We start from the raw sequence: 24,460 nt of genomic DNA on the forward strand, positions 1-24,460 counted from the left end.
GTGATTGTCCAGTGTACATGTATATAAACTATTCTTTTCTTGTTTTTTATTAAAACAGAAAACACTACAATATGAAAACCAACTGTAATTCTCATTCCCACTTTTAATTTTGAAGAATTTTCAATTAAACTTCAGTTTGTTATACTTGCCTGTCTCATATGACTAATAAATATTTGACCTGAACAAATTGTACAATACAAGAATTTTGTAAAAGTCAACTTTTCATTTCCTTTAAAGGTTTTATTTCATACAAACATAAAATACATTAGAGAGCCATTATATAGGCCCAAAAATGTAACAAAATGTTTTGTTTCTGCATGTAGACTAAAATAAAATGGGATATAAATGTAGCAGATAAAATTAGAATGAGTTAGAGGTTGAGAATGATGTTTCTGTATTTGACTTTAACTTCTTAATAACTAATTAGTTATTACAGTGGTTGGTTTGTGTGCTTTTCTTCATTTATGCAGATTGATCTTCTCCTCCAGCTTAGACTGATTTGATCCAGAAAATTCATCAATCTGAAAAACAATTGTTGAATCAATTACAGCACAACAGGTTAAACTGCCAAAAACAGCTAATAAAAAATAGTTCCTCAGAAGATCACAAAAAATAGGACAGAAAACCTCCAAATGTGATGCTTTACCTTCTTTCCATTCTTGTAGAAATGGAATGTTGGCATACATTTGATGTCACAGAAAGAGGCCACATCCTAGATAAGAGAAAAACGAAGTGGTCATCATGTCTGACTAGGTTTATCACGTGTGAGCATCTTTCATTTTGCTTAGTCTGAGCTCTTTTGTAAGAGAGGGCTGAATTTACATCTATGACAGGCTCGAAGGCTGTCGAAATTAAAAATAAAAACATATCCCTGATACGTTTAGAAAAATCATTTGTTTCATATTCATTTCATCTTAAATTATATTCTGCACCATTCTTGAATTCAGTCCCAATAAGGTCTGCTGGATATGTGCACTGTTATCAGAACCTTCAAACGCTCTGCTCACATTTGCCATTCTTAGCTTGTGATTTAAATGTCAAGCAAAAAGCATGACATTTTAACAAATCGCAAACATGTATCAAGAATTCAGCTTTCAAACACACACACGTCCTGCCTCCCATCTGCTTTGCAACACAGTATTGTAATAAAAGCTAGTGTTTGTAACCATAACAACATGGGCAACCACCAGAACTGTCCCATTCTGGCACTGTCTCGATCAACCTCTGATAAAACTGAATGACCGCCAATATCCTTTCTGAGCGCAATCCACTGAATCAAATAACGCACTATCAGCAAGCCGATCTGGAGAACAGCCACCAGGGGTGCTGGGATGTTCTAATGGGTTTGGGTCGTTTACAAAAGGTAAGGCTGTCTGTGAGTATCTGAATACATTATACTACAGACATCCTTGTTGATGGGAGGGAGATAGGGAGGCCAGTATTCAAATGAAAGTAAAACCCAGATGGTGAGTCTGTCAAAAGGGTGTTTTGTTCATTTGGCTCAGAAGTCTGTAGGCTTTCAAGTGCATTCATAAGGGAAAAAAAGACACCAGGTGACTAACCTGTGCATCATCCACATCCACCTTTAGAAACACGACATTTTTGTTCTCTCCTTTTTCAGACAGCGCCTGTAGAGGGGGGTAGTAAAAAGCAAAGGTTGCAATCAAAGCACTTCTTTTGAACTTCATATTTCATTCATTCTGTCTCATTCATTAAATTTGCCTATGCTTTCTTTTATCGTCTAAATCAGATACAAATTTATGTGTACTGAGTGAAAGTAAAAGTAAACAACCGGTTAATGATTTTATTAAATATTATTCAGACACCAGATATAATTTAGAGGGTGCAGGACACTTCATTCATGTAAGTGAGGATAGCAAAATAAACTGACATATTAGGCTTATACCCAAAAACCCAAAAGAATTTGTCACACAGTGGAGTACCAGTAAGTTGATTAAAAAAAAAAAAGTTACCAAAATTGGTTTTGCTTAAGCTACGGTGACCAAACGTCCTCTTCTTCCTGGACATGTCCTCTTATAGGACCAAGAAATGTCTAAATCGTCCAAATTGTCCGGTTTTGTATTAGAGCCCTGCAAGGGACTGTTTTCTTAATCCCACTCTAGCTGAATTTTTGACCATTACCGGACGCTACAGTGATTTTTGTGTCCAGTCCCACCCACTCCCGTAATCATTCTAATATTGCAACTAGGATGAGGGATTTTGCGATAATGCGTGCTCTGTGAACAGGGAGAGCAGATATTTGTCAATGAGCTCAGGATCTGATGAGCAGCAAATCCTCCAGCATGGTCTGTCAGCTGTCTATCCTCTCAACCTGTGATCAATCGAATCTGACTCCTGCAGCTCCTGTTGGATGTAGGGAAGTTGTGCTTTGTTCCATGGAATTGGGCTATTTTTAAACTGTTGCCATGGGTTGATATCCCCTCATGGGTTATGAAATGTTGAAATGTTGATTTCATGAAATGTTGCAAAAAATACATTTGAAATGCTTGAATTGAAATATTTTGCATTCTACCCAAGACCATCGCTTGTGGGGTGAAAGGTGGTGATGATTAGGGCCCACAGAAGAAAATCGTTCACAGCTCTTGACTGAATAAATGTTTTGTTTGAACAAGAACTAATCTATATATAATTTATACAGTGAAGATGCAATGCTATTTTAACATTTGATTATTCAGTTTCTGTACCTGAATACCAACAAACTTGAAAAAACAAAAAAATCTTTGTTCTATATATATTCATTTGTGCTATTTACATGATTTCACTGGTCGGAAGCTTTTTAGCTGTGTTTATGATCGATATGCATAACAGTGACTGTAAAATATATATTTTAGGTATGGAAGAGACATATTTTGAGTTTGATATTTTGATATTTGGGATTGCACAACTTTGGGCACTTTTGGCATTACTTTAACCACCAACCAACCAACCACACGCCATTTTCTAAACCAGTGTTTCCCAACCTTTTTCAACTCGCGGCCCACACAACCATACACATATGCAAAAAAATTAACTCACCCCATTATTATTGGTTAATAACTTAGTAATCAGAAGCTAGATTGTTACTGTCTTTATTGAATAAACTGGCATTGAACAGAAAATAACTCAGGCTGCATGGCACCACTTGGCACAACTGCTGTTGTTCTGTAGAATATGCAGCAAAAATATCTAAGATAAATTGGCGGTTTATTCTTAAACCAGTCAGCGAGCTCAAACAGTGGAAGCATAGTTAAAGTTTAATGTTTATTTTTTGTTATTTAATTATATGAAATTATGTTATTATGTTATGACTTAGACATTTTTGCATATATTAACAATATTATTTCTTTTAATAGTAATTGCACTGTAAAAAATTAACTGTTGAGAATACTTTAAAAAAAAAACTTGATGCAGTAAGAGTTTTTAATTTTTTCTCAACAAAAGATTTTTAATTCTGCTCAATAAAGATACTTTGTTGAGCCAGTGTAAATTAGTTTGTTCATGCAATGCTCATTTTTGTATTTTACTAATACAAACATTCTTGTCACAGCAGCTGAAACAACAATTACTGTCATTGAGGTAATAACATTTTTTCTGTTTCCTGGAACAAAAAAAAAACATCACATTACAAATATCAAACATAAAAGGCTAAGTTAGCCTAATAGCAGAAAACACTGTCTTTGTTTGTAAGACAATTTACAATACTTTTTAGTGTTTGAGACTGGAACTTTAGCAAACTGGAAAATGAGCGGTTTCATTTTTTACAGTGTGGTGGTCCACCTGCAATACCATCGCGACCCACTAGGGGGCCGCGGCACACAGGTTGAAAATCACGGTTCTAAACTATAGCGAATAAACTGTGATAATGTGTGAAATGTTGAAAGTTTGACTGTATGTGGTTGAGGTTCATTTGGTTAGTTCTCAACTCCACCGAAATCTCAAAATAGATATTTACTTTAAGGAATAAATCAGCACTCTTTTGTCTTTTATCCCTCTCTTCTTTCTTTATCAGCACTGCTTCTCATTTACATTCTGTGAATGATTCTAGCTTTAATTCTTAAGGAAGCTTCCCTGTTGGTTGCCCCGACAACACAGCACAACAACAGAGCCACTCCCTGTGATTCCGGAGGCCTCTATAGAATAAACATGACAGCTACAGATGTCACTCTGAATCCCGGATGCTCACTTTATAGAATGGAGCGATGTTCTGGCAGGGCCCGCACCATGTGGCTGTGAAGTCCACCACCACTAACTTGCTCTCAGCATTTTTCAGAGCATTGTCGAAAGCACTCTGCAGAGAGAGGGAGGGAAAGTTGATTACGTTTCCAAACTGACATATCATATTCTTTAACCTGCTGAGGTTTACTGAAATGGACGATGAGTCACAATGGCATGGTTTTTAAGCAGGGTGATTGGGACATTCAGATACAGAACGTAGTGGAAATGTTCATATATGTCAGTAATTCAACTCAAATTTTGTTACTTGTGTATAAAATAAATTCAGTGCACACAGACTGAAGTAGTTGGTTCATTTAACCGTGATGATTTTGGCTCACATTTAACAAAAACCCAAGAATCTCAACAAATTAGAATAAAAAAACATTTTTAGTGAATTGTTGGCCTTCTGTAAAGTATGTTCATTTACTGTACTGGACTCAATAAATGGTAGGGGCTCCTTTTGCTTTAATTACTGCCTCAATTTGGCGTGGCATGGAGGTAATCAGTTTGTGGCGCTGCTGAGGTGGAATGGAAGCCCAGGTTTCTTTGTCAGTGGCCTTCAGCTCATCTGCATTTTTTGGTCTCTTGTTTCTCATCATCCTCTTGACAATACCCCAGAGATTCTCTATGGGGTTCAGGTCTGGTGAGTTTGCTGGCCAGTCAAAGTCAGTGTGAACTGAATGCTTTAAACTTTAAACATAATTTCAAATTATGCTGCGCTGTATGCATTCGCCCACTGTCATATTCATGTTATTTTCACTGTGTACTGTATGTAAAAAGAGTGTTACCTTGGCTTTATTTGGAAAAATATGATTCCCAATGCACAAACTTCCCAGAATACTGAGTGCCCTGTTGGTTACAGTGTTTACTTCCTTTTTAATGATATTTTTGTTCAATATTTATTTATTTGTGAAAAATACTTTATTATCTAAAGTATGTTTATTTTACACATGTTTTAATCAAATATATATTTCAAATATATATACAGTATTAATGGTGGGCCATTATCGGCGTTAACGTGCTGCGTTAACGGGAGACTGTTATCGGGCGATAAAAAAAAAATATCGCCGTTAATCTATTCTCAAAGTTGGGTTGGGAGCTGGGTCTATACTAGGCGAGCTATGATGATTTTCACCTTGATATTTTAGCGCGGATGTATACCTAGCTGAATCTGTAGGGGGCGAGAACGAGTCTTTAAACCTGTGTGTATGCCTACGGTGAAATTACCACATCAAACGTGACGTGCTAACATGGATGCAGCTGATGCCGCCCGCCGGGTTGGCTTCAGGGAATTTTTTTTTTTTTTTAAGAAGCTTGCCAATGGAAACCTCGACAAGACGCACACCTGTTTCACACATAATCCGTCTGAAGTGCAAATGCAGTCCGTGTGCGTTTTGTATGTGGTGCAGAAGCAGCACGGACTCATACTCATTGTGCTTTCACACAGGACGCGTTTGCAGTCCGCTACTCTTGGTTTTCAAAAAACACAATGGACCAACACCAGCAGATGACATTGCACCCCAAATCATCACAGACTGTGGAAACTTAACACTGGACTTCAGGCAACTTGTGCTATGAGCTTCTCCACCCTTCCTCCAGACTCTATGGAACTCTGCGGTTCTCTCAGTTAAGCCGAGTTCAGACTGCACGATTTTCAAAGTAGTCGGGTCACTGTTCTTTTCACACTGCATGACTATCTTGGCCAGCATTCAGTCACTGCTGTGTTCACACTGCACGATGAAACGTCACACAGACACGGGTGCTCCTGCTAAATTTATACTAATTTATCTTCCATTTCATGGGTCCAAATAGACCGAGAAGAAAGCCTTTTTCTGAAATGAAGCCATACTTGCTGATATTGTGGTGTATAACTCCTCCCCGCTGCTCTGTATCTTGCTCTCTCATTGGCTGTCGGTCATCGCCGATGTAGTTTTCAGTCAGAACACTTTTCAGACAGAATGATTTTGAATCGCCGACAGGTCCAGATATTTAGCATGCCAAATATCTCACGGGCATCGGTGACTTGTCAGCGATTCTCTCAGATCGCGTCTTTGCTCATTCACACTGCGTGATTGTCACTCGCGTGAACGAGCTCAGATTTGCCTGTGATTTCGGGCATTTGTCGGCGATTTCTCAAAACCTGTCGGCGAGCCAAAAACTGGGCTAAAATCGTGCAGTCTGAACGCGGCTTTAGTTGTGCATCTTTTCTTCCACACTTTTTCCTTCCACTCAACTTTCTGTTAACATGCTTGGTTACAGCACTCTGTGAACAGCCAGCTTCTTTGGCAATGAATGTTTTGTGTCTTACCCTCCTTGTGAAGGGTGTCAATGATTGTCTTCTGGACAACTGTCAGAGCAGCAGTCTTCCCCATGATTGTGTAGTCTAGTAAACCAAACTGAGAGACCTTTTTGAAGGCTCATGAAACCTTTACAGGTATTTTGAGTTGATTAGCTGATTGGCATGTCACCATATTCTAATTTGTTGAGATAGTGAATTAGTGGGTTTTTGTTAAATTTGAGCCAAAATCATCACATTTAAAAGAACCAAAGACTTAAACTACTTCAGCCTGTGTGCACTGAATTTACAGTATTTGATACACGAGTTTCAGTTTGAATTTAATTACTGCAATAAATGAACTTTTCCACAACATTCTAATTTATTGAGATGCATCTGTATTCATAAAAAGAGTTATAATTACAGTAGCAGGAAGCTTAAAGAGAAATGGGTACAGAGAAAAGGTTTTGCTTTCAGTATGAGATGTAAGTCTACTTCGAAATACAGCTCATATCCTTTTCTTGAAATCACACTGAAGCGACCCAAACACTTACTACTTCATTGTTAATCAGTATCTAATTGAACATTTTAATGCTGATGATACAAAAAATTTGTACATGTATTTGTAACTTTTTTACAACTTTGTGTCATAAATCATTTTAATGCAAATCATATTTGAATTGCATGCATATTAATGTTTGATACTCAAATTTTGTAAGTCTAGAACCAAAACACTCAAAAAGGTCTGGTAAATTCGTTCATGAAACGGACTGAATCGATCTGAGCGGCGTGTCAAAAGCCCTATTCGCACGGGATTAGTATTACCTGGTGACCTCCAGTGATTTGTAATAATTTCGGAGGTTGTTTTCATCCATCTTTCGCGAAGAATGGACCTGTGTTAGAGTGTTTGATAGTATTTTGGGTGCTGTCATCATATCGCTACACCATACAATTTGCAGAAAGAGAAAAGGTTTTGAGGTTAATGTATTACAAATAAATCAAGCATTAAGATTGAGATATTATTTTAACCTGGTGAAATGTAAATGACACCGCGCAAGAAACTATATTAATATATTTTTTTTTATTCATCTGGACACTCAAAGCCTTCACATCCGGGTATTCTATTCGGAAGATAAGTCAGCAAATTCAAATCACAGGCTTCGCTTATCCCGTGCGAATGCAACAAAATACTCACAAAATGGCTTTGACTGACTTGCAATGATTTAAAAAAAAAAAAAAAAAAAAAAAAAAAAAAATATATATATATATATATATATATATATATATATATATATATATATATATATATATATATATATATATATATATATATATATATATATAAACATTTAGATTTAAATTTTATGCGAGGTGAAGTACGGCTGAAATAAACCAATTATTTTAAAAACACTCTTATTATCCTAAACTCATAATAAACAGTCTACAGTAACGTATATGTGTCTTTACTGGAATGTTTCAGAGCATTTAGAGTAATACACCGTCGTAACAGAGACAGACGTCATGACATGTTATGTGACGAAATAAAGAAATTAACTCTTGGAAAGAATCGATTAGAGTAAGATATCCCACGACAGTTGAGATGTTTACACATGCGAGCCCTTTCTAAATAACAACCATGTATTACATCATAGGTTTTATGTCCTGTTTAAAAAGTAAATGAGAACGTCTACTTCCCTACTCTACATAACTGTACGTTACTCTGCTTGGGGTTTTGTAGTAGAAACCACCACATGTTCTTCTGCGTAAACATTTCCGGCCACACCTGTTTCTCAAGCAAAAAATATTTTTATCTAACGTTACGTAAAAACGTTTTTATTGAGGTTATTATCTTACTAAAATAAGATTTTTTAATAGACATCATAAGTCAAACAAAATTACATATAAAGAGTTTTACAAAGTTAAGGTAGCAGCTAAAAGATTGGCATAATGCTCCTACCTTATCCTCAATTACGATAACCATTGTGTCTCTTGTACTGGACTAACGTTTGGTCTAAAAGCTCCTGTTTCACTGACAGTCAGACTAGCAGCGACGCGTCATCACCGCCATATATAAACTCTGTCACGTAGCCCCGCCTTCAATGAACACAACGATCCAATCATGGAATTATGAGGTCCTATAACCCCGCCTACCACTGCACCCTACAAATAAATAGAATAAGCAGAAATAGTTCAGTAAATGCGATATATGCAAGTTCTATACAGCTTGTGGCATAAATATTTGAATGTAACTTCCATGAGGAGTGAAACATGTTCATTTGTCTTGAAAAACAATAAGTAATCCTGGTTTTGCTGTGAGCAAGTCAGAATGACTTGACAGATTCCGGGGTTTACTATACGCGGTGACGTCACCGAGTAGTGATGATTAGTGATGTTTGCTCACCTATAGTATAAAATGTTTTTGTATGCACACTGTACACACATTCTTGAACATGTGTAGTGCATCAAATATTAAACATAAAACATTCGATGTCTTATGTCAACAGCTTTTAGAGGATTTTAGACATATAAACTGCACTGTCTCAGAATAAAATTATATGCATATATGTATGCACTCTAAAAATATAAAAACACTGGGTTAAACCATCTGCTGGGTAAATATAGGACAGAACACACCTATGGTTAAACTAACTCAAGAAGTTGTGTTATTGTAATGCACTGTATCTGGGTGTGTGAATCAGGCCTCTCTCTCTCTCTCCAGCCTGCAGCTTGTTCATGATTCAGCGGCTAGGCTTTTAACGTGTGCCAAGAAGAGAAAGCATATTACTCATGTGCTTATTAAATTACACTGGCTTCCTATACGATACAGGATTCATTATAAAGTGCAATTATATGTTTTTAAAGCTTTGCATGGTTTAGCACCAGAGTATATTTCAGATTTAATCAGTTTGCATCAATCCAATAGGTCTTTGCGTTCAAATGATCAATTAGCTACATCTGATTGGTTCCTCGATCTCGTTTAAAATGCAAAGGTGATCGGGCCTTTTCTGTTGCTGCTCCAAGGCTTTGGAATGACCTTCCTCTGTCTGTAAAATCTTCTCCTACATTTCCTGTATTTCAGAGTGCATTAAAACTCATTTGTTTTCATTATCATTTAAAAATGTTTCGTAATTTGTTCATCGTTGTTGTTGTGGTATATGTTTAGAATGTTTTATGCTTGATTTTATTCTTATATTTTTTGGTTTCCACGTTGTGGTCTTAAAAGTGCTTTGTAAATAAATCAAGTTGATGTTGTTCATTTTAACTCAGCAAATGGGTTGTTTTTCTAACCAAAGATTGGTTATTTAAAATTATATGCACATACAATTAAAACTCCAAAATACTGTACCTCAAGAACAGTTTTTTTTTTACAAAGCAGTATTATTTTTAGTCTACAGTTTGAACATGAAAATAAAATGATGAAATACAACATATTGCCAGTAAAACATCTGATAATCATCAGTATGTGCACATAAAGTAATACGCTTCCTCAAGCAATAAAATAGTTGTTTACACACTAAAATAAATACAGAACCCAGAAGGTGGAAAATTGCAGGAATAATAAACATTATTGATCATACAAGGAAGATATGACCATTTACAACGTAAATATTAGGCTTTACATGGCTTTATTTGTAAACATATTCCAGTGAAAGACAATTGAAATAGTGACACTTCTTGTAACATAGTTATTACAAAAAAACAAACAAACAAAAAAACTTAGTGGACAAGTATGAGATTATGGCATGTTCTCAAAGCCAACAGTGACCACTTCTTTTGCCTTCAGTTTGCCCTGCAGGAAAACAATTCAATGTGTCTACATACCATTTCCCATTCTCATTCACAGACTGGTGCTGCTGCTATGTGATGTGTAATATCTAATGAAGGGTTAACGATAGGTGTAACAATCAAGTTCATTTCATTTCACTAATTGAAAGCAGAAGGATTTACCGCTTTCATCCGTTTAAGCATTCTCTTGACAGATTCTTCATCTTTGTGTTGCCAAAATCTCACCATAAATCCCTCTTATCTTCAGCTGTCGTGTAATTATTTATTGTGAGGAGAATAAGGACCTGTGGGACGGTACAAATGAGCGTTTTCATATCCTATAGCGCCATCTGGTGGTTGTAATGTGTAATAATTGAAAAGCATCAGTTTTTATTTTCTTTCTGTAGGTCTGATATCTTATCTTCTAATATTAAAATGTGACATAGGCCTAGCGACATAGGCCCCTTTTTTGGCATCTCCATGTGGTCCTGTTCGGTATCGCTACTATCTAAAATGTAAAAAGGCTCTTTGCTGTTGCACTGTACACATACTATACAATTGAAATATTTTAAACAGTCGTCTAGGACAGGAGGTTTCCCCCCAGGTACCCTGGCACCATACATTGTGGATGTAAGGTGTTTTAGATCAGATGTGACCTTAACTGGCTTTGTTATAAAATGTGCAGGGCTGAGGGTTCTCAATTCCAAGAGCTGTATACTGTACACACTATGTAGGGTTTATCTGCTATCCTGTGCAGATTTATTCTTAATGTTAAATGTCACAATTTTCATTTACATTGCATGACATTCCATATGACAGCGCAGCTCGATCCTACCTAGAAGCCAAAATCATAATAATTATTCCATATACCACTAAAACGAAATGTGTTATTCTTAAATCTATTTGAATATCTTCTTAATCAGTGCAACACAAAAGCTACTACACACTTTGTCATGGATGAAATACATAAGTCTTTTCTTTGCTTCACACAAAGAGATGCTCCTGTCTCTTCTTCGTGAACATTTACTATGAACTACGATTCCTTCATAAATACCACAAGATGTCAGTATTCAGAAAGACATTTGTGTTGTATCATTATACATTACCTACAAACACCCAGTGTGGGTATTTATAAAAAAATTTAAAAAAAAAGTGAAACTTCTTTTAGAGACCTATACCAGTGGTTTTCAACCTGTGGGTCGCGATGGTATTGCAGATGGTAATCGTCAACAGTGAAGCCTACAAGATTCCAAGGATAATGGATGCAATAATAGTTTTATTGCAACAAAACCTCATAACCATTCTTATCAAATTGTATGAGTTGCATTAAAAATCTTACACACTGTCCAAAGACTGTTAAATTATCTATATGCTGTTGTTCATGTGGTTCATCTAGTTCATGATGATGCATATCCTATTGAAAAATAAGTTTTTTTTCATGACATAATTAACAATTGCTGACTTAATAGGCCAATGTTAATCTTTTGGGATCAAAATTTCCTTCATGTTTCTAATATGAGAAAAAAAGTATAATTTTATTCCCGCTTTGTGCATATCTGTGGCAAATGTGACACTGATTTACAAAAAAATAATAAAAAAAAAAGACTTTATTTGTAAAACAAAATAATGGACACAACATGAAAACATACAATTATTAATGCAAAATCTATAACAAAAATGGCAAGATTGTTGTTTCATGAGCAAACACTGGAGTACTTGCCATCAGACTTTAACAATGGCTTTTCCGATGTTTTCTCCCCGCAGCATCCCCATGAAAGCAGCAGGCATGTTTTCAAAGCCAGCAGTTACATGTTCTTTACACTTCAGCTTTCCCTGTAAACCATCAAATCCAGAGAATCTGCATCATTATCAAAATATGAAACTTACTGAGATGAAGTATAATTGTATTTAGATCAAGCATTGTGTAGTATTAAACCAAACTAGCATTTTTCAAGGAAACCAAGCATTCTGATGTACCTCCTGCATCCAGGTCAACATTCGCTTCAGTGACTCGTCGTTTTTATGTTCCCACCTGCCCACCAAGAACCCTTCCATTTTCAACTGCTTAAAAATCATTTGCAGGTGTGGATAAGGACCTAAAAAAGACAAACACATATTATCACTGCTGTAAATGGACAAGAGTCTACCCAAATCATCATGTCTGACTAACAGTTTTCGTATTATTTATACTGAGGTATTGATTCTATAGCATAAAGGTCATTCAGAGCAACCTCTTCTGGTTAAAAAGAGAACTACATGAAAAGTTAACCAAACCTGTCTGTGGGGTAGTGTCATTGTACAGTGATATTCCTCCACACACAGCAATACGCCCAAATTCCTTCATCTGCGGAATAGCAACACTCGAAAAAGGGCCGCCCACCTGCAAACCAAGCCAAATCAAGATTACGAAGTCTTTTTTTAAAGGTACTGTCAACAGAGTTAGTTCCATAAATTATTAACCAACTAGTACCAGTCAATTCTTACATTCTCAAAGTAGCAGTCGTAACCTTCGGGTGAAGCGTTCTTCAGTGCTTCCTCCAGTGACGGGACAGTCTTGTAGTTGAAAGCCTGGTCAAAGCCCAGCTCTTTCAGATATGCCACCTTGTCATCACTTCCTGCTGATCCCACAACCTTGCAACCTTTTAGTTTGGCAATTTGACCAGCTACAGAACCAACGGCCCCCGCGGCTGCATTAACCAGTAAGGTTTCTCCCGGTTTGATGGCACAGACCTCCTCCAAACCGTAGAGAGCGGTCAACCTGTGGAGCAAAATTAATGTTACTTATGACATATTCATATATCATTTTACCATTTAAAGTTTATATGTGGTGCCTCAAATTAAAGAGGACCAAGTATATGTTGTAAATAAGCTGAAAAGGGAAATTTTTCACCCATTCACACCAAGAATGTTAACCATAACAATATTATCCCTCACACCAGTGCACGAGAAAGTTCTGGTTTTTCTAAATGCATTTTGCAGTAATGTTTAAATGCACATTGAAGCCGGATGGGTTCTGATTGGCTGTCAATGTTTTCGTCAGCTGGGAAAAATTGTCTGAAAGTGATTCCAAAAAATTGTTCTTGTGTTGTTGTCAGTATAGTTGTAGTTAGAATGATTATTAAAACTTTATACAGTAGTTAGAGTTATCATTAAGTGAAGGTGACATTCAGCCAAGTATGGTGACCCATACTCAGAATTCGTGCTCTGCATTTAACCCATCCGAAGTGCACATACACAGCAGTGAACACACACAAACCGTGAACACACACCCGGAGCAGTGGCTGCAGCGCCTGGGGAGCAGTTGGGGGTTTGGTGCCTTGCTCAACGGCCCCTAAGTTGTGATATTGCTGGCCCGAGATTCGAACCCACAACCCTAGGGTTAGGAGTCAAACTCTCTAACCATTAGGCCACGACTTCCCTTTTTTATTATTATTATCATCATCATCCTTGGTTTGAATCAGCTTTTACAGTTTCTTAGTTCTTTATCTGCTTGAAAGTCTGACATCCTGTGCTATTGGATGCTTCCTGTTTAAGCTATGCCTCAAAAACAATTCTAAGAACTGTTTTATTAAAAACAAACCAAGCAGAGAACATGTGGGTAACAAATGTTTGTTGCTTGAAACCATAATTGAGTTGCAACGCAAATCTGCTTTTCCCAGAACTCAGCCATAACTAGTCACTACGTCAGTGATGACCTTTGATGTGCTTTAATGCTACATCAGATAATGACTAAATCACAGTGGATACAGTCTTTGACCTACCTTCCAAAACCATCTGGAAAACAAACAGTTGTTGATTCGAAAGAAGCAGTGAGTTTTACCCTGGCATCCCAATGGCTCCAAGGGCATGGGACAGGGAGACATCCTGAGGCCAGTCAACCAAGATTTTGGTGATATTGCTCCCATCAGTCACAGTGTGTGTTCTCCAGCCACATCGACCAACCACATGGCAGCCCACAGGAAATGAAGGATTTTTACTTTGAATCACCCTATAATCAAAATATAAGAAGAGACTTTGATGTACAAATTAACTAATCACATTAAATGGGTAAATAACACAAACAGAAAAGTGGTTTATAAATCATCAATGCCAATATATTTTGATGAGAAGACAGAGAGGCATGGTCTAATTTAAAAAGTGCATCTTATAAACACGAACATATGTTATTTAACTGATCTTGTGAAGTATTTGCACTCTTAAAGTTATAAACATTAACTGCTTTGAAAATTCTGCCAGTTCTATTACAAAGTAAACCAAACTAACGGCCAGTGACTGTAAATGGGCCACAGATGCTTTTCTTTTGTAATGACGACCAGATTTTTGGAAACTTTCCCTTTTCCACAGATCACACAGTCATAGTTGCTTTCGAAATGTTGAGAAAAAGAGACTGAACAGATTGAAGCTAGTCAGCTGCAGCTGTTATGGGACAGAATGGCTTTTTCTCTTACTTGGCAACTTGAGTTCCAATCATCACATCTCCAGCTTGCATTCGAACACGGCTGAATGGACTAGAAGATATCAAATAGATAGGAAACTAGGAATTGTATGTTTAGGGGAAAGAAGTAATGCATCAAACAATTCATAACAAACAAAATAAGGAATAATTTCCAAACATTCAGGATCAGTATGATTTTATTTCAACCTTAAATGCATATGTTAGTACACTTGTTCTTTACAGCTTTGTCACTCACCGCATGTAAGGGTCCACACTAAGGAACACTGCCTCCAGAAGAACCTCTGAAGAACAAGAATAAATGCCACTTGGTATGAAATAGGGCAAATATTGAAAAAAATATGACATTTGAGAATCACACACCTCCATCTCTGGGCTCAGAGAGCTGCTCTAGTTTTAGCTCAAAGTCGGAGTCTTTAGGAAAGCCCTCAAAATGCTGCTTCAGGATCCAGGTTTTGGCTTGAACCATGACTCTCTTTGTTGAAACCAACTGTAAAAATAAACGAAAATGTATCATACATGTGTAACCTTCAAAAATAAAGAGTCACAAATCACAAAAGCAATAAAAAAAAAAAGTAACGGTGCGAACAGTATGTGCTAACCACAATAACATTAACATACCAGTCAATACACAAAGTTCCCTGTTCCTTGCTGCTGCTGCGCACAGTAGAGAACTTGCTTAAGGCCTTCCCACCGTCCAACTACTGCTACATTATTGGTTGAAACTTAATCAGGTGACATTTTGTTTCTATCCGATTGGCCGACTGGATTTGTCAATCATCTTCAATGAAGACCCTTCTTAATTTTGTTTTCAGTAAATCCACTTCTATGTATTTTTTATACAGTTCTAAGCTGTGTTATAATATAATTCCATCTTTTCTGGCTAAAAAAAGGCTTTTGAAATAATATATTTGTCGAAGAACCCCACGTCATGTGACGAAAGCAAGCGCGGGCATTTCGGAAGTGGCCATCGAGACAGACTTCAATAACATCGAAAGGGCTCTGTTTTTTTAAGGTATGGATATTATTTACTATATACTGCTTTGTAAAATATATATCATCGTCAGTTTTTCTGACTGTGAAAAAATATATATTGCTATTCATCTGTCAAACTGAAGGTAAATAAAGCCACTTTGGCTTTAGCTAGCTAGCTTATCTTTGAGCTAACGTTAAGTTGTTGGTCACGAGTGACCGAGTCGTGTCTGGACTTCTGACTGCTGTGATGGGTCTTGTACAGTCCATTTTTTCTTTCTTGAGAATTATTATATTTTTAATATTTGTATATTTATACGTGTGTATGTTCGGTTATGGGTCAGTAAGATTATATTTAGAATGGTTTCTGAAGGATGTGACAAAGTTTTCAATGGTTGTGTGTGTGTGTGTGTGTGTGTGTGTGTGTGTGTGTTTTCCTATTTGTGACATGCAAAGTAACATGCAAGATTCACCTTCAGTTAGGCATTCACTTTGTAAATATATAATAAGTCGAGCTTGCTATAATGTCTTGCCCATCTGCTTTAGGATAAGGGAATATCTCTGAAGTGTGAGCCAAGTTGACATAAGCAGCCATGCTGGATGGGGCTCAGTTTGTTGAGGCGTTGTCACGGTTGGGTTACCCACGGGCATCTGTGCTGAAAGGTACCGAGTTCGACTGGTTATTTGACACGGCACCAGATTACCTGCACCTTTTACGTGTCGTCTGCAACCGCCTGAACCGCAGCAATGTTCTAACGCCAGAAGAACTGCAAGCGTACAAGGCACTCCAGGAGTCCGGGAAGCCCATATTGGATGAGGTGACACTGGCTGAGCTGCTTAATACTTGTTTGCCTGTGGATGGAGGTGTAGTGTCGCAGGGTTGTTCTGCGCTGTGTGGAGGGGGAAATGTAACAATCGAGGACCTCGAGACTGAACTTCAAGCTCTCTGCAATGAGAAGCAGCTAAAACAACGCAGACTGAATAAGCTGCAGATGTTGGCTACCAACTGGAGTGCAAACTCCTCTGCATCCCAAACACTGCTGCAGGAAGGAAGCTCTGCAGTAAAGGATGCCAACTCTGCTTTGGCAACTGAAAACGCATGCACCAACTCGGCTGTGGAGAACCTGTCAAAAGAGACCACCAAACTCGCTGGCTTTTTCCAAACTGACCCTAATTACCTAATAAGTAAAGATGGAGCTGCTCCACCATTAGTTGCTCAACCAGGGACCCCAGTGCTCCTCTCTCAGTTGTCTCTAGAGCCTTTCCTCCAGCAACAGGAGCAATTCACCAAAGTGTTGACTGCCTACACTCAGCGTCAGTTCTTTCAGGGCATCTCAAACATGACAGAGACTTCCTCATTCAATCGCTGCCAGCTGACCAATCTGAGCTGTTGCAGTGAGCATGAGGAAGAAGAGGATGAGGGACTAGTGGAGCTCAGGAAGAAGGAGATGGCACAACTGCAGTGGGCATACATAGTGGCACAGTACCAGCTGGTGAAAGAGAGGGCAAAGGAGCATGGCGACAAGGCAGCAAAGGAGTGGCTCGTCCAGCGACTAAACAGCAGCACAGAGGTGAATATTAATTAAAATGATGTATGCCTATACAGTGCCATTCAAAACATTTAAAAAGTAATATATTATTGTTTGTTTCTTATTAACATGGTTAACATTTATAGCAAGTTTAAAAATTATTACAATAGATAACTTTAATAATGTTATAATATAATAATATTTCACCATATTACTGTACACTGTATTTTGATCAAATAAATCCAGACTTGCTGAGCATAACATACATTCAAAAAAAGTATTTTTTAAAAGTAGTGTAGTGATTTAGTAAAATAATTTGTTCAATAAAAGAAAAAACTATTTAAAAAGGCTTCTCAGGTCATATTTCCAGCCTAAGTAAGAGCAGGGTTTCCCATACATTCATTAATTTGTGGCGGCCCGCCACAATATCAACGCTGACCGCCACGGATTGATTCAGATTTTTAAACTATTTAATATGGGTACAATTGTATTTTATTGTAGAGCTGCGCGCTGCTTGCTCCCTCCCTCTCACAAACTGACAACTGAGGCACGCACGACTAGCCCCTCCTCTTCGAACACGATCTGAATCAAAACATGAGCATGTGTTAGTTAGAGGACGGATCACCGGTGCTTAATGCTTATTCCCCCAGCGAAGATTCCAGAATCAATCCGGAGTTGAATGGTTTGTAATGAACACTGTTGCTCAACATAACTCTGAGAAGTTAGTCTATGTTAAGCGCTGTCGCGTTTCAGATTCGCGCAAAACTTTTGTTTTTTTTTTCTAAATATCGATAAACAACTATTGCGAAATGACGGCGTTTCCATTAACCGATGTTATGCGACTAAAACGTCATTTTTTTCCCTCTCGCGATCAGTCATTCCAAAAATCATGTGTGTGTTTGTGTGTGTGTCAGAGTCTGTGTGTGTCCACCTCCAGGTCCAGTTTGGTGTGTGTGTGTGAGCCTGTGTGTGTCTTGAGTCTGTGTGTGGGAGTGTGTGTGTGAGACTTTTTGAATGTTTGAGTGTGTCAGTAAGTTTGTGAGTTTGAGTGTGTGTGTGTGTGTGTGTGTGTCCGTGTGTGTGTGTCCATCTCCAGGTTTGTGTGTGTGTGTGTGTGTGTGTGTGTGTGTGAGCAAAATTTGCAACAAGAAGTCTGTGGAGCAGTCATAGCATAGAAAGTGTAGCAATGGCATAGCAATGTAGCAATAGCAATGTCTTTAAAGGGATAGTTCACCCAAAAATGAAAATTCTATCATCGTTTACTCACCCTCAAGTTATTCCAAACCTGTATGAGTTTCTTTGTTCTGCTGAACACAAAGGAAGATATTTGGAAGAATGTTTGTAACCAAACAGATGTCGGTCCCAATTGACTACCATAGTATATATTTTTTCCTACTATGGAAGTCAATGGGGACCGAGATCTGTTTGATTCTGTCATTCTTCCAAATATCTTCCTTTGTGTTCAACAGAACAAAGAAACTCATACAGGTTTGGAACAACTTGAGGGTGAGTAAACAATGATAGAATTTTCATTTTTGGGTGAACTATCCCTTTAAGGTATCTGACACTAAGTGTTGGCAATGGAAATGTGTACTTGTCACTAAATATATATATATATATATGTATAATATATTTAACTTAACTATTTTCTGTGTCTTGAACTGAGTATACCTCTAAATGTTTTTCATTTTCTTCCTGTCGTAGTCTCTGTGCTACTTACAGGTGAGCAGGCTTGAGCCTGATCTACGCACTGAGATCCTCTCAATTCAGTCTGAAATTCAGTCCCTTATGTTAGACCCAGTCCGCTCTGCTTTACGAGACTGTGCCTTCCTCCTTAATATCCCCGTGGTGCGTGGTGACCTCGCTTTTCAGTTAGCCAGGCAAAATTACTACACCTCCAGGCAAACCAAAGTTTGTGACCAGCTTCTCCATCAGAAGGCCTTCTTCGAACTTGTGCATCTGGCCCAGGATGCAGAGCTCCTTATGGGGAAGAGGGTGATGAAACAGCTTGATGAAATACTGAAGAGGCTGGAAGGGGAAGCAGAAGCTGCTGCTCAGAGAGAAACCAATCTGACACAACCTCACTTAACTCAAGTGCCTTACCTGGGTTCTAATGTTAAACAACAGGTCATCAGCTCCAAGGATACAGCCTTTAGCGGGTAACCTACCATGAGTGGACAGAAGATTAAAATTACAGTTTTGTACTTTGAAATGCAGGTTGAGTTTGTAAGACTATATCTTTATATCTATATGTTCATCCCTCAGGTTGCTGCAGATGCTTGAGTTAGGTAAGACCCCCACGGAGAGAGAGGATCCATTCCAAACCTATGGTAGGCTGGAAACAGCAGCCTTTAAACTACAGCAGGATTTGGTCACTGTACAAGAGGCTTTGGATGGGGGCAGACGAGAGCAAGACTACACTGGAGCTCGGTTAGAAAGTGACCAAGATGCGCTCGACCAAGTGGCATACTCAGACATTGTGCAGCCTCTTCTAAGGCCGCAGGTATGTGCTATAGCCACACCTGCTCTGGAGCTCTGCCCGCATGCACAGGTATGTCTTTCTGTTCTTTTTCTCTCAACCTCACCGCTAATTTCGACGTCATTCCTCGTGAATTCCAAGAAATGTGATAATCAGATTCTGGTAATCCACTAACGATACAGGACCATATTGAGCATAATTGTTAAGACATGCCTTTTTGGATGTTAAATAAATGACCATTTTAAAATACTAGTAAATTACTGCAAACATCTGGTAATTTAAATACTGTCCTCCCATATATTTTGTGTCTGAAGGGGAAATCGAGGGTTTGCACTGACACAAGCTGTTAGTATATTTGTCCCTTTGTGTTTTCACTCTTAGTGAAAAGGTTCAAAATTGTCTGTGGCTTCTGTTTTCTTTCCTGTCACTGCACCTCCTGTCTGTGAAACACAAATGATTGGACTGTGATGTTTCTAGTCCTCTGAAAACACTGTTCTCCTGACACCCATCAAAAGCCTTTTAACAAAGTTAATCTAGAATAAGTTTTTATTAAAAATGGATCTAAACCATCTTGGCTAGGTTTTTAGTTTGATTTATTTTCATATTTTAACCTGGATTCACCATGAAAATAGTCATAGAAACTGGGATGACATTAATAACAAACACAAATGTTTTTAAAAAACGCGTTAGATTTTTATTTTCTTCCCTCCTCATTGTAATGCAGAATTTTTATGTATTTATGATAATCCAATTGCAGTCAATTAAATCAATTCTATATGTATCCTTTGTACTTCCTCTGTACTTTTGTGCACAGAAAGTTATCAATGTTAATGAGGAGTTCATGTGATTGGGATATATGTATTTCCTTAACAGATTTCTTATCAAGCAGAACATGGATAATTGTTAGTGGAAGGGTTAGTTCACCAAAAAATGAAAATTCTGTCATTATTTACTCACCCTCATGTCGATCCAAACCCCTTAAGACCTTTGTTCATCTTCGGAACATAAATTAAGATATTTTTGATTAAGTCAGAAAGCTTTCTGACCCTGCATTGACAGCAACGCAAATCAAATGTTTTATGGCCAAGAAAGGTATAAGGACATAGATAAAATCATTTTTGGAAGAACTATGCTTTTATCTCTCTCTCTCTCTCTTTTTCTTTCCTGCTCTTTGTCTCACCTTCTCAAACTCTTCCACTGTATAAACACTGTATAAATATACATGTACATGTACATGCCATTTTCCTTCTTTGACTTTTACTATGCCTGTCATGCTTTATGTTTGTCTCTGTACTTGACACCTCCTGTTCTGTGTTTGACCTACTCTCTCTGTTTAGGAGCTCACAATAGTTCTAGATGAGTTGGAGGTCAAGCAGAAGGCATTGTACACATCTCTTCAGGACATAGTTGGGGACTTGAATGCCAAACGACGGAGGCTTGAATGCAGTGCCACCCTGAGGAGAGAGAGGGAACTGTATGTTTATTTCCATCTGGACCCAAGACTGCTCAGTAGGGCAGTGAGAGATGTAGAGGCTCAAGCAGGGGTTATGTAGAATCAGAATGTACACAGATCTCCTTATCTGCTAAAAGTTAATGTTCTTTAGATATGTAAAATTTGTATTTAGTACCTACTGTTTCTCATCATTTTGCATTTGTAATTTAACAAAATTGCTGCTCCTTGTATAAATTATGTTTTTTGGTTGATTAACAGCTGTATCTTTGTGAATAAACATAATTTGTAATCTCGATGTTTGAGCAAATCTTTTTGTTTGTTTTTCAAACTTTTTATAATTGCAGTTTGATTCTTTGCTTCAATGCATTTTATGATTTTCATCTCATGAAAGAAGGCCACCTGAGAAACACCAGCCGACTGCATGTATTATCTTTTGATAGATCTGAGGAAATAACTTATTAACAATTACAGCCTCTGGTAATGGGTTCAGCCTGTCTCTGCTGCAAGACAGAGATGACACAAATCAAGATTTGTGTGGAGGGAAAAGCAGGTGAGTAATACCTAGAAATTATAGCGCATATACTGAGGCAACAATAATTTATACATTATTTCTGTAACTACAAATAAAGTAATTTGTTAATTTTACTTAAAAAAACTGTTAAAGTACAGTGCATAGATTGAACAAGTTTATGGTGATATCTTTTTTTCCTCATCATTTTATCCTCTGTTTTTATGTATTTCTCTCTTTAGAGACCTGGATTATAATAATCTGGTGGAAGATTCAAACCACTTAAAGGATGTGACCAATATTAAGAGGTTTGCACTGTACAATGCTGGTGATATCACCATTATATACAGGTATCACAGGGAGAAGACACTTTACATATGTTCCACTTAAATGGTATTGGGAGCCCTCAGGTTAGATTAGGTTTTATGACAGAAGCAGAGATCTATAGACTGACCTTCAGTAAGAGGATATGGATTCAACCAGCAAGCCCCACTGAAAAAGACCCAGTAGGTTGTGATCAACATGAGGGTCCTCCAGTAAAGAAGCAGCTTTGGGCAGTTTACATGGCCTACTAACAACTGTCAACCAGAATCTGGAGAAGGAAAGTCAATTGATATTGTAGGCAAGTGGAGTAGGACTGGACAGATAACTTAATTTTGTTGCTGTCAGGCCAGAGCTGACCAAGCTGTGTTCAAGTGCAGCATAGTAATTGTGTGTCTAATTTAGAGAAATCAGCATCTAAGTTTGAGGATCTGGAGAGTAGCCATTGCTGACAAAATAGCAGAAACTCTAAATTGTCAGTTCCAGCAGAATGCTGTCTACACTGTACATAGGAAGTACAGTGCTTGATGGATTCCTAGACAGTCCAAATACATATTGAAAAAAAAAGTCTTTGTATTGCAGTCCTACCAAATGTCACGTCATTTCACATGCAAGACATTCTTCTTGCGTGTCTGGTTTACCTTGGCTCGTAATATCTGATTTGTGAACAATTTATTCTTGTAAACCAGTGCTGGAGTGCAGAACAGCATCCAGCCCTACTTTCAGGTAATATAGGCTACTAAGTCCTGGATGTGTTATGTCATCAGAGATGTTTTTGTCTGATTTTTCAGATCCCAATATTGATCTTCTGATTGAAAAAAAATTCCACTTTGATTTTATTAACGGAATCTTTTTTCTTTTTTTTTGATGTTTGACATTTGATAAAAATATGGTTAAGAGACGTTGGAGAAGAAGAAATAGGACTGGGAAACACTACTAGGCCACAGCTTGGACATGTCTTAACCATATAATTTCGGTTTCTGCTTACTGTTTTTTTTTTCTCTTTCTTTGTCATTTCAGTTAATATATTTTTTTAAACATCCTGACCTTTTTAAAGCTGTAAAGAACTTTTCTTCTACAAGTCGTATTCTGAGTGAAACTGTTGGAAAGAAAATGCAGCACAGGTAAAAAAGTGCTCTTTAAAGGGATCAGTTATGAGTGTCTCTCTGAACTCTGTAGATGGCTCAGAGCAGTGTTATTAAAAGCCCTATATTACATTGTGGGAACAGAGAAGAAGCATCAGTGTGTATTTATGTAAAACATTTTTAAAATAAATTAAGTTTCCTTTGTGCAAAGAAAAAAAAAGCACAAAAATTCCAGAGTGATGAGGAGAACAGGCACTGACAATGAATGAACTAAGCTCACACACACATACAATTCTAAGGACAGCATCCTTTCACCTGCTTAAGGACTTATCTAGACAAAGAACACTAAATTCTAGATGTTCTAAAAATAGCATGAACATAAAAAAGCCTCAGTTATCGGGCGATCATTTATCTAGTGTGCAAAATGTTTTGACCATAAATGCTTGGTCTAGTTTTGTTTGAACTCCTTTGAAGGTGAAATAGCCTATTAATGAATAATGGAAGTCTCTTTCTGCAGATGTCTGTTACGTAAAGAATCCCAGGCATTGTTCAGAGGTTGAGAAGTACCACATGAAGTCTTGTCCTAGTAGTGGTAAAAGTGTGGGTTCATCAGCCAGAAAATTGCTTTAGAGAGCTTTATTAGTGACAGCCTGGGAACTGTGTGTACTGAAGCTTTCTTTCAGCTGATTTGTCTGGCACTCACAGCCAGATCTGTCAAAATTGTCTCTATTTTTCAACTCGTATAATGTGGGTATACACTCAAATTTATACTTTTGTTGTCCATCCTCAACCTAACCACAGGCTCTACTCTTCATCACAATGGTACAAAACCAACATAACAGAAACCTTTGTAAATTCTAACACATCATTTAAGTACTAACTTATGTCCCATTATGTTAATCTTGTGTAAAAACACACAAAATAACACTTAATTTCTACATTCATTTTCCATGTTTTCTAGAAAACATGTACTAGAACATGTACTAGAAAACGCAATCATTTCAAGTTCACCTTACTACAATAAAATTTTTAATTTACAGAACTTATTTAAATTAAGTCCAATGAACTTTCATTATTATTTGCAATTGCAATTAACTGATTTCATTTGATTAATTTCACTGTTCGGTTTAGGCTGCACCAAAGTGTCAAAGAGCTGTGTATAATAACACTGCTTCAGGGTGTGTGATTCACTGTGTGTGTGAACTGATTAATTAGATTTTGTTCTGACAAGAGAGCAGGAGGGATTACATTTGTGCGTTGGAAGAAGAGATCCCATCAGCTGTACACCCAGAATGTGTGAGTGTGGATGTGTGATTATATGCATTTGTTAATGCAGGTCTCAGCAATAAGGATGACCTGCTGCTCCGTGACCAGTGTGAAAGAGTGTCCGGCCAGTTGACTGGCC

At 37.6% G+C, this 24,460-nt stretch overlaps 3 protein-coding genes across 6 annotated transcripts; 1 reads left to right on the top strand and 2 right to left on the bottom strand.

The window, feature by feature from the left end:
- Positions 1-219: 219 nt before the first annotated feature.
- Positions 220-8,598, bottom strand: LOC132103698 (thioredoxin-like). The gene is made up of 5 exons (XM_059508798.1): positions 8,448-8,598; positions 4,184-4,288; positions 1,563-1,628; positions 647-712; positions 220-521 (listed from the first exon to the last, which is right to left on the bottom strand). The coding sequence occupies exons 1-5, from the start codon at positions 8,469-8,471 to the stop codon at positions 459-461; spliced, it is 324 nt and encodes a 107-aa protein (XP_059364781.1). The 5' UTR covers positions 8,472-8,598; the 3' UTR covers positions 220-458.
- A 2,913-nt stretch (positions 8,599-11,511) lies between these two features.
- Positions 11,512-15,443, bottom strand: ptgr1.1 (prostaglandin reductase 1, tandem duplicate 1). 2 transcript variants are annotated; one of them, XM_059508811.1, is made up of 9 exons: positions 15,340-15,443; positions 15,072-15,198; positions 14,947-14,992; positions 14,704-14,763; positions 14,076-14,243; positions 12,740-13,013; positions 12,530-12,635; positions 12,233-12,351; positions 11,512-12,088 (listed from the first exon to the last, which is right to left on the bottom strand). In XM_059508811.1, the coding sequence occupies exons 2-9, from the start codon at positions 15,175-15,177 to the stop codon at positions 11,978-11,980; spliced, it is 990 nt and encodes a 329-aa protein (XP_059364794.1). In that variant the 5' UTR covers positions 15,178-15,198; positions 15,340-15,443; the 3' UTR covers positions 11,512-11,977. The 2 variants fall into 2 exon arrangements, with proteins under 2 accessions (XP_059364794.1, XP_059364789.1); XM_059508806.1 differs by having other exon boundaries at positions 15,330-15,417.
- A 156-nt stretch (positions 15,444-15,599) lies between these two features.
- Positions 15,600-21,404, top strand: LOC132103723 (HAUS augmin-like complex subunit 3). 3 transcript variants are annotated; one of them, XM_059508825.1, is made up of 5 exons: positions 15,600-15,723; positions 16,227-17,251; positions 18,914-19,368; positions 19,475-19,760; positions 21,026-21,404. In XM_059508825.1, the coding sequence occupies exons 2-5, from the start codon at positions 16,274-16,276 to the stop codon at positions 21,239-21,241; spliced, it is 1,935 nt and encodes a 644-aa protein (XP_059364808.1). In that variant the 5' UTR covers positions 15,600-15,723; positions 16,227-16,273; the 3' UTR covers positions 21,242-21,404. The 3 variants fall into 3 exon arrangements, with proteins under 3 accessions (XP_059364808.1, XP_059364803.1, XP_059364812.1); XM_059508820.1 differs by having other exon boundaries at positions 15,609-15,826; XM_059508829.1 differs by having other exon boundaries at positions 15,609-15,826; positions 19,475-19,712.
- The last annotated feature ends 3,056 nt before the right edge of the window (positions 21,405-24,460 follow it).

This window comes from Carassius carassius, chromosome 2, assembly GCF_963082965.1.
Source record: "Carassius carassius chromosome 2, fCarCar2.1, whole genome shotgun sequence".
In the NCBI taxonomy this organism is placed as follows: Eukaryota; Metazoa; Chordata; class Actinopteri; order Cypriniformes; family Cyprinidae; genus Carassius; species Carassius carassius.

Bases quoted from the DNA above. Each gene is read 5' to 3' on its own strand.
- LOC132103698 (XM_059508798.1), bottom strand. From the start codon at position 8,471: ATGGTTATCGTAATTGAGGATAAG. The intron at 4,289-8,447 runs GTAGGAGCATTA...CTCTCTCTGCAG, and splicing joins TTATCGTAATTGAGGATAAG to AGTGCTTTCGACAATGCTCT. The intron at 713-1,562 runs GTTAGTCACCTG...TCTCTTATCTAG, and splicing joins TGGATGTGGATGATGCACAG to GATGTGGCCTCTTTCTGTGA.
- ptgr1.1 (XM_059508811.1), bottom strand. From the start codon at position 15,177: ATGGTTCAAGCCAAAACCTGGATCCTGAAGCAGCATTTTGAGGGCTTT. The intron at 14,764-14,946 runs GTGAGTGACAAA...GATATCTTCTAG, and splicing joins AGTGTGGACCCTTACATGCG to TCCATTCAGCCGTGTTCGAA. The intron at 12,636-12,739 runs GTAAGAATTGAC...CTTGGTTTGCAG, and splicing joins ACGACTGCTACTTTGAGAAT to GTGGGCGGCCCTTTTTCGAG.
- LOC132103723 (XM_059508825.1), top strand. From the start codon at position 16,274: ATGCTGGATGGGGCTCAGTTTGTTGAGGCGTTGTCACGGTTGGGTTAC. The intron at 17,252-18,913 runs GTGAATATTAAT...TTCCTGTCGTAG, and splicing joins GACTAAACAGCAGCACAGAG to TCTCTGTGCTACTTACAGGT. The intron at 19,369-19,474 runs GTAACCTACCAT...TTCATCCCTCAG, and splicing joins AAGGATACAGCCTTTAGCGG to GTTGCTGCAGATGCTTGAGT.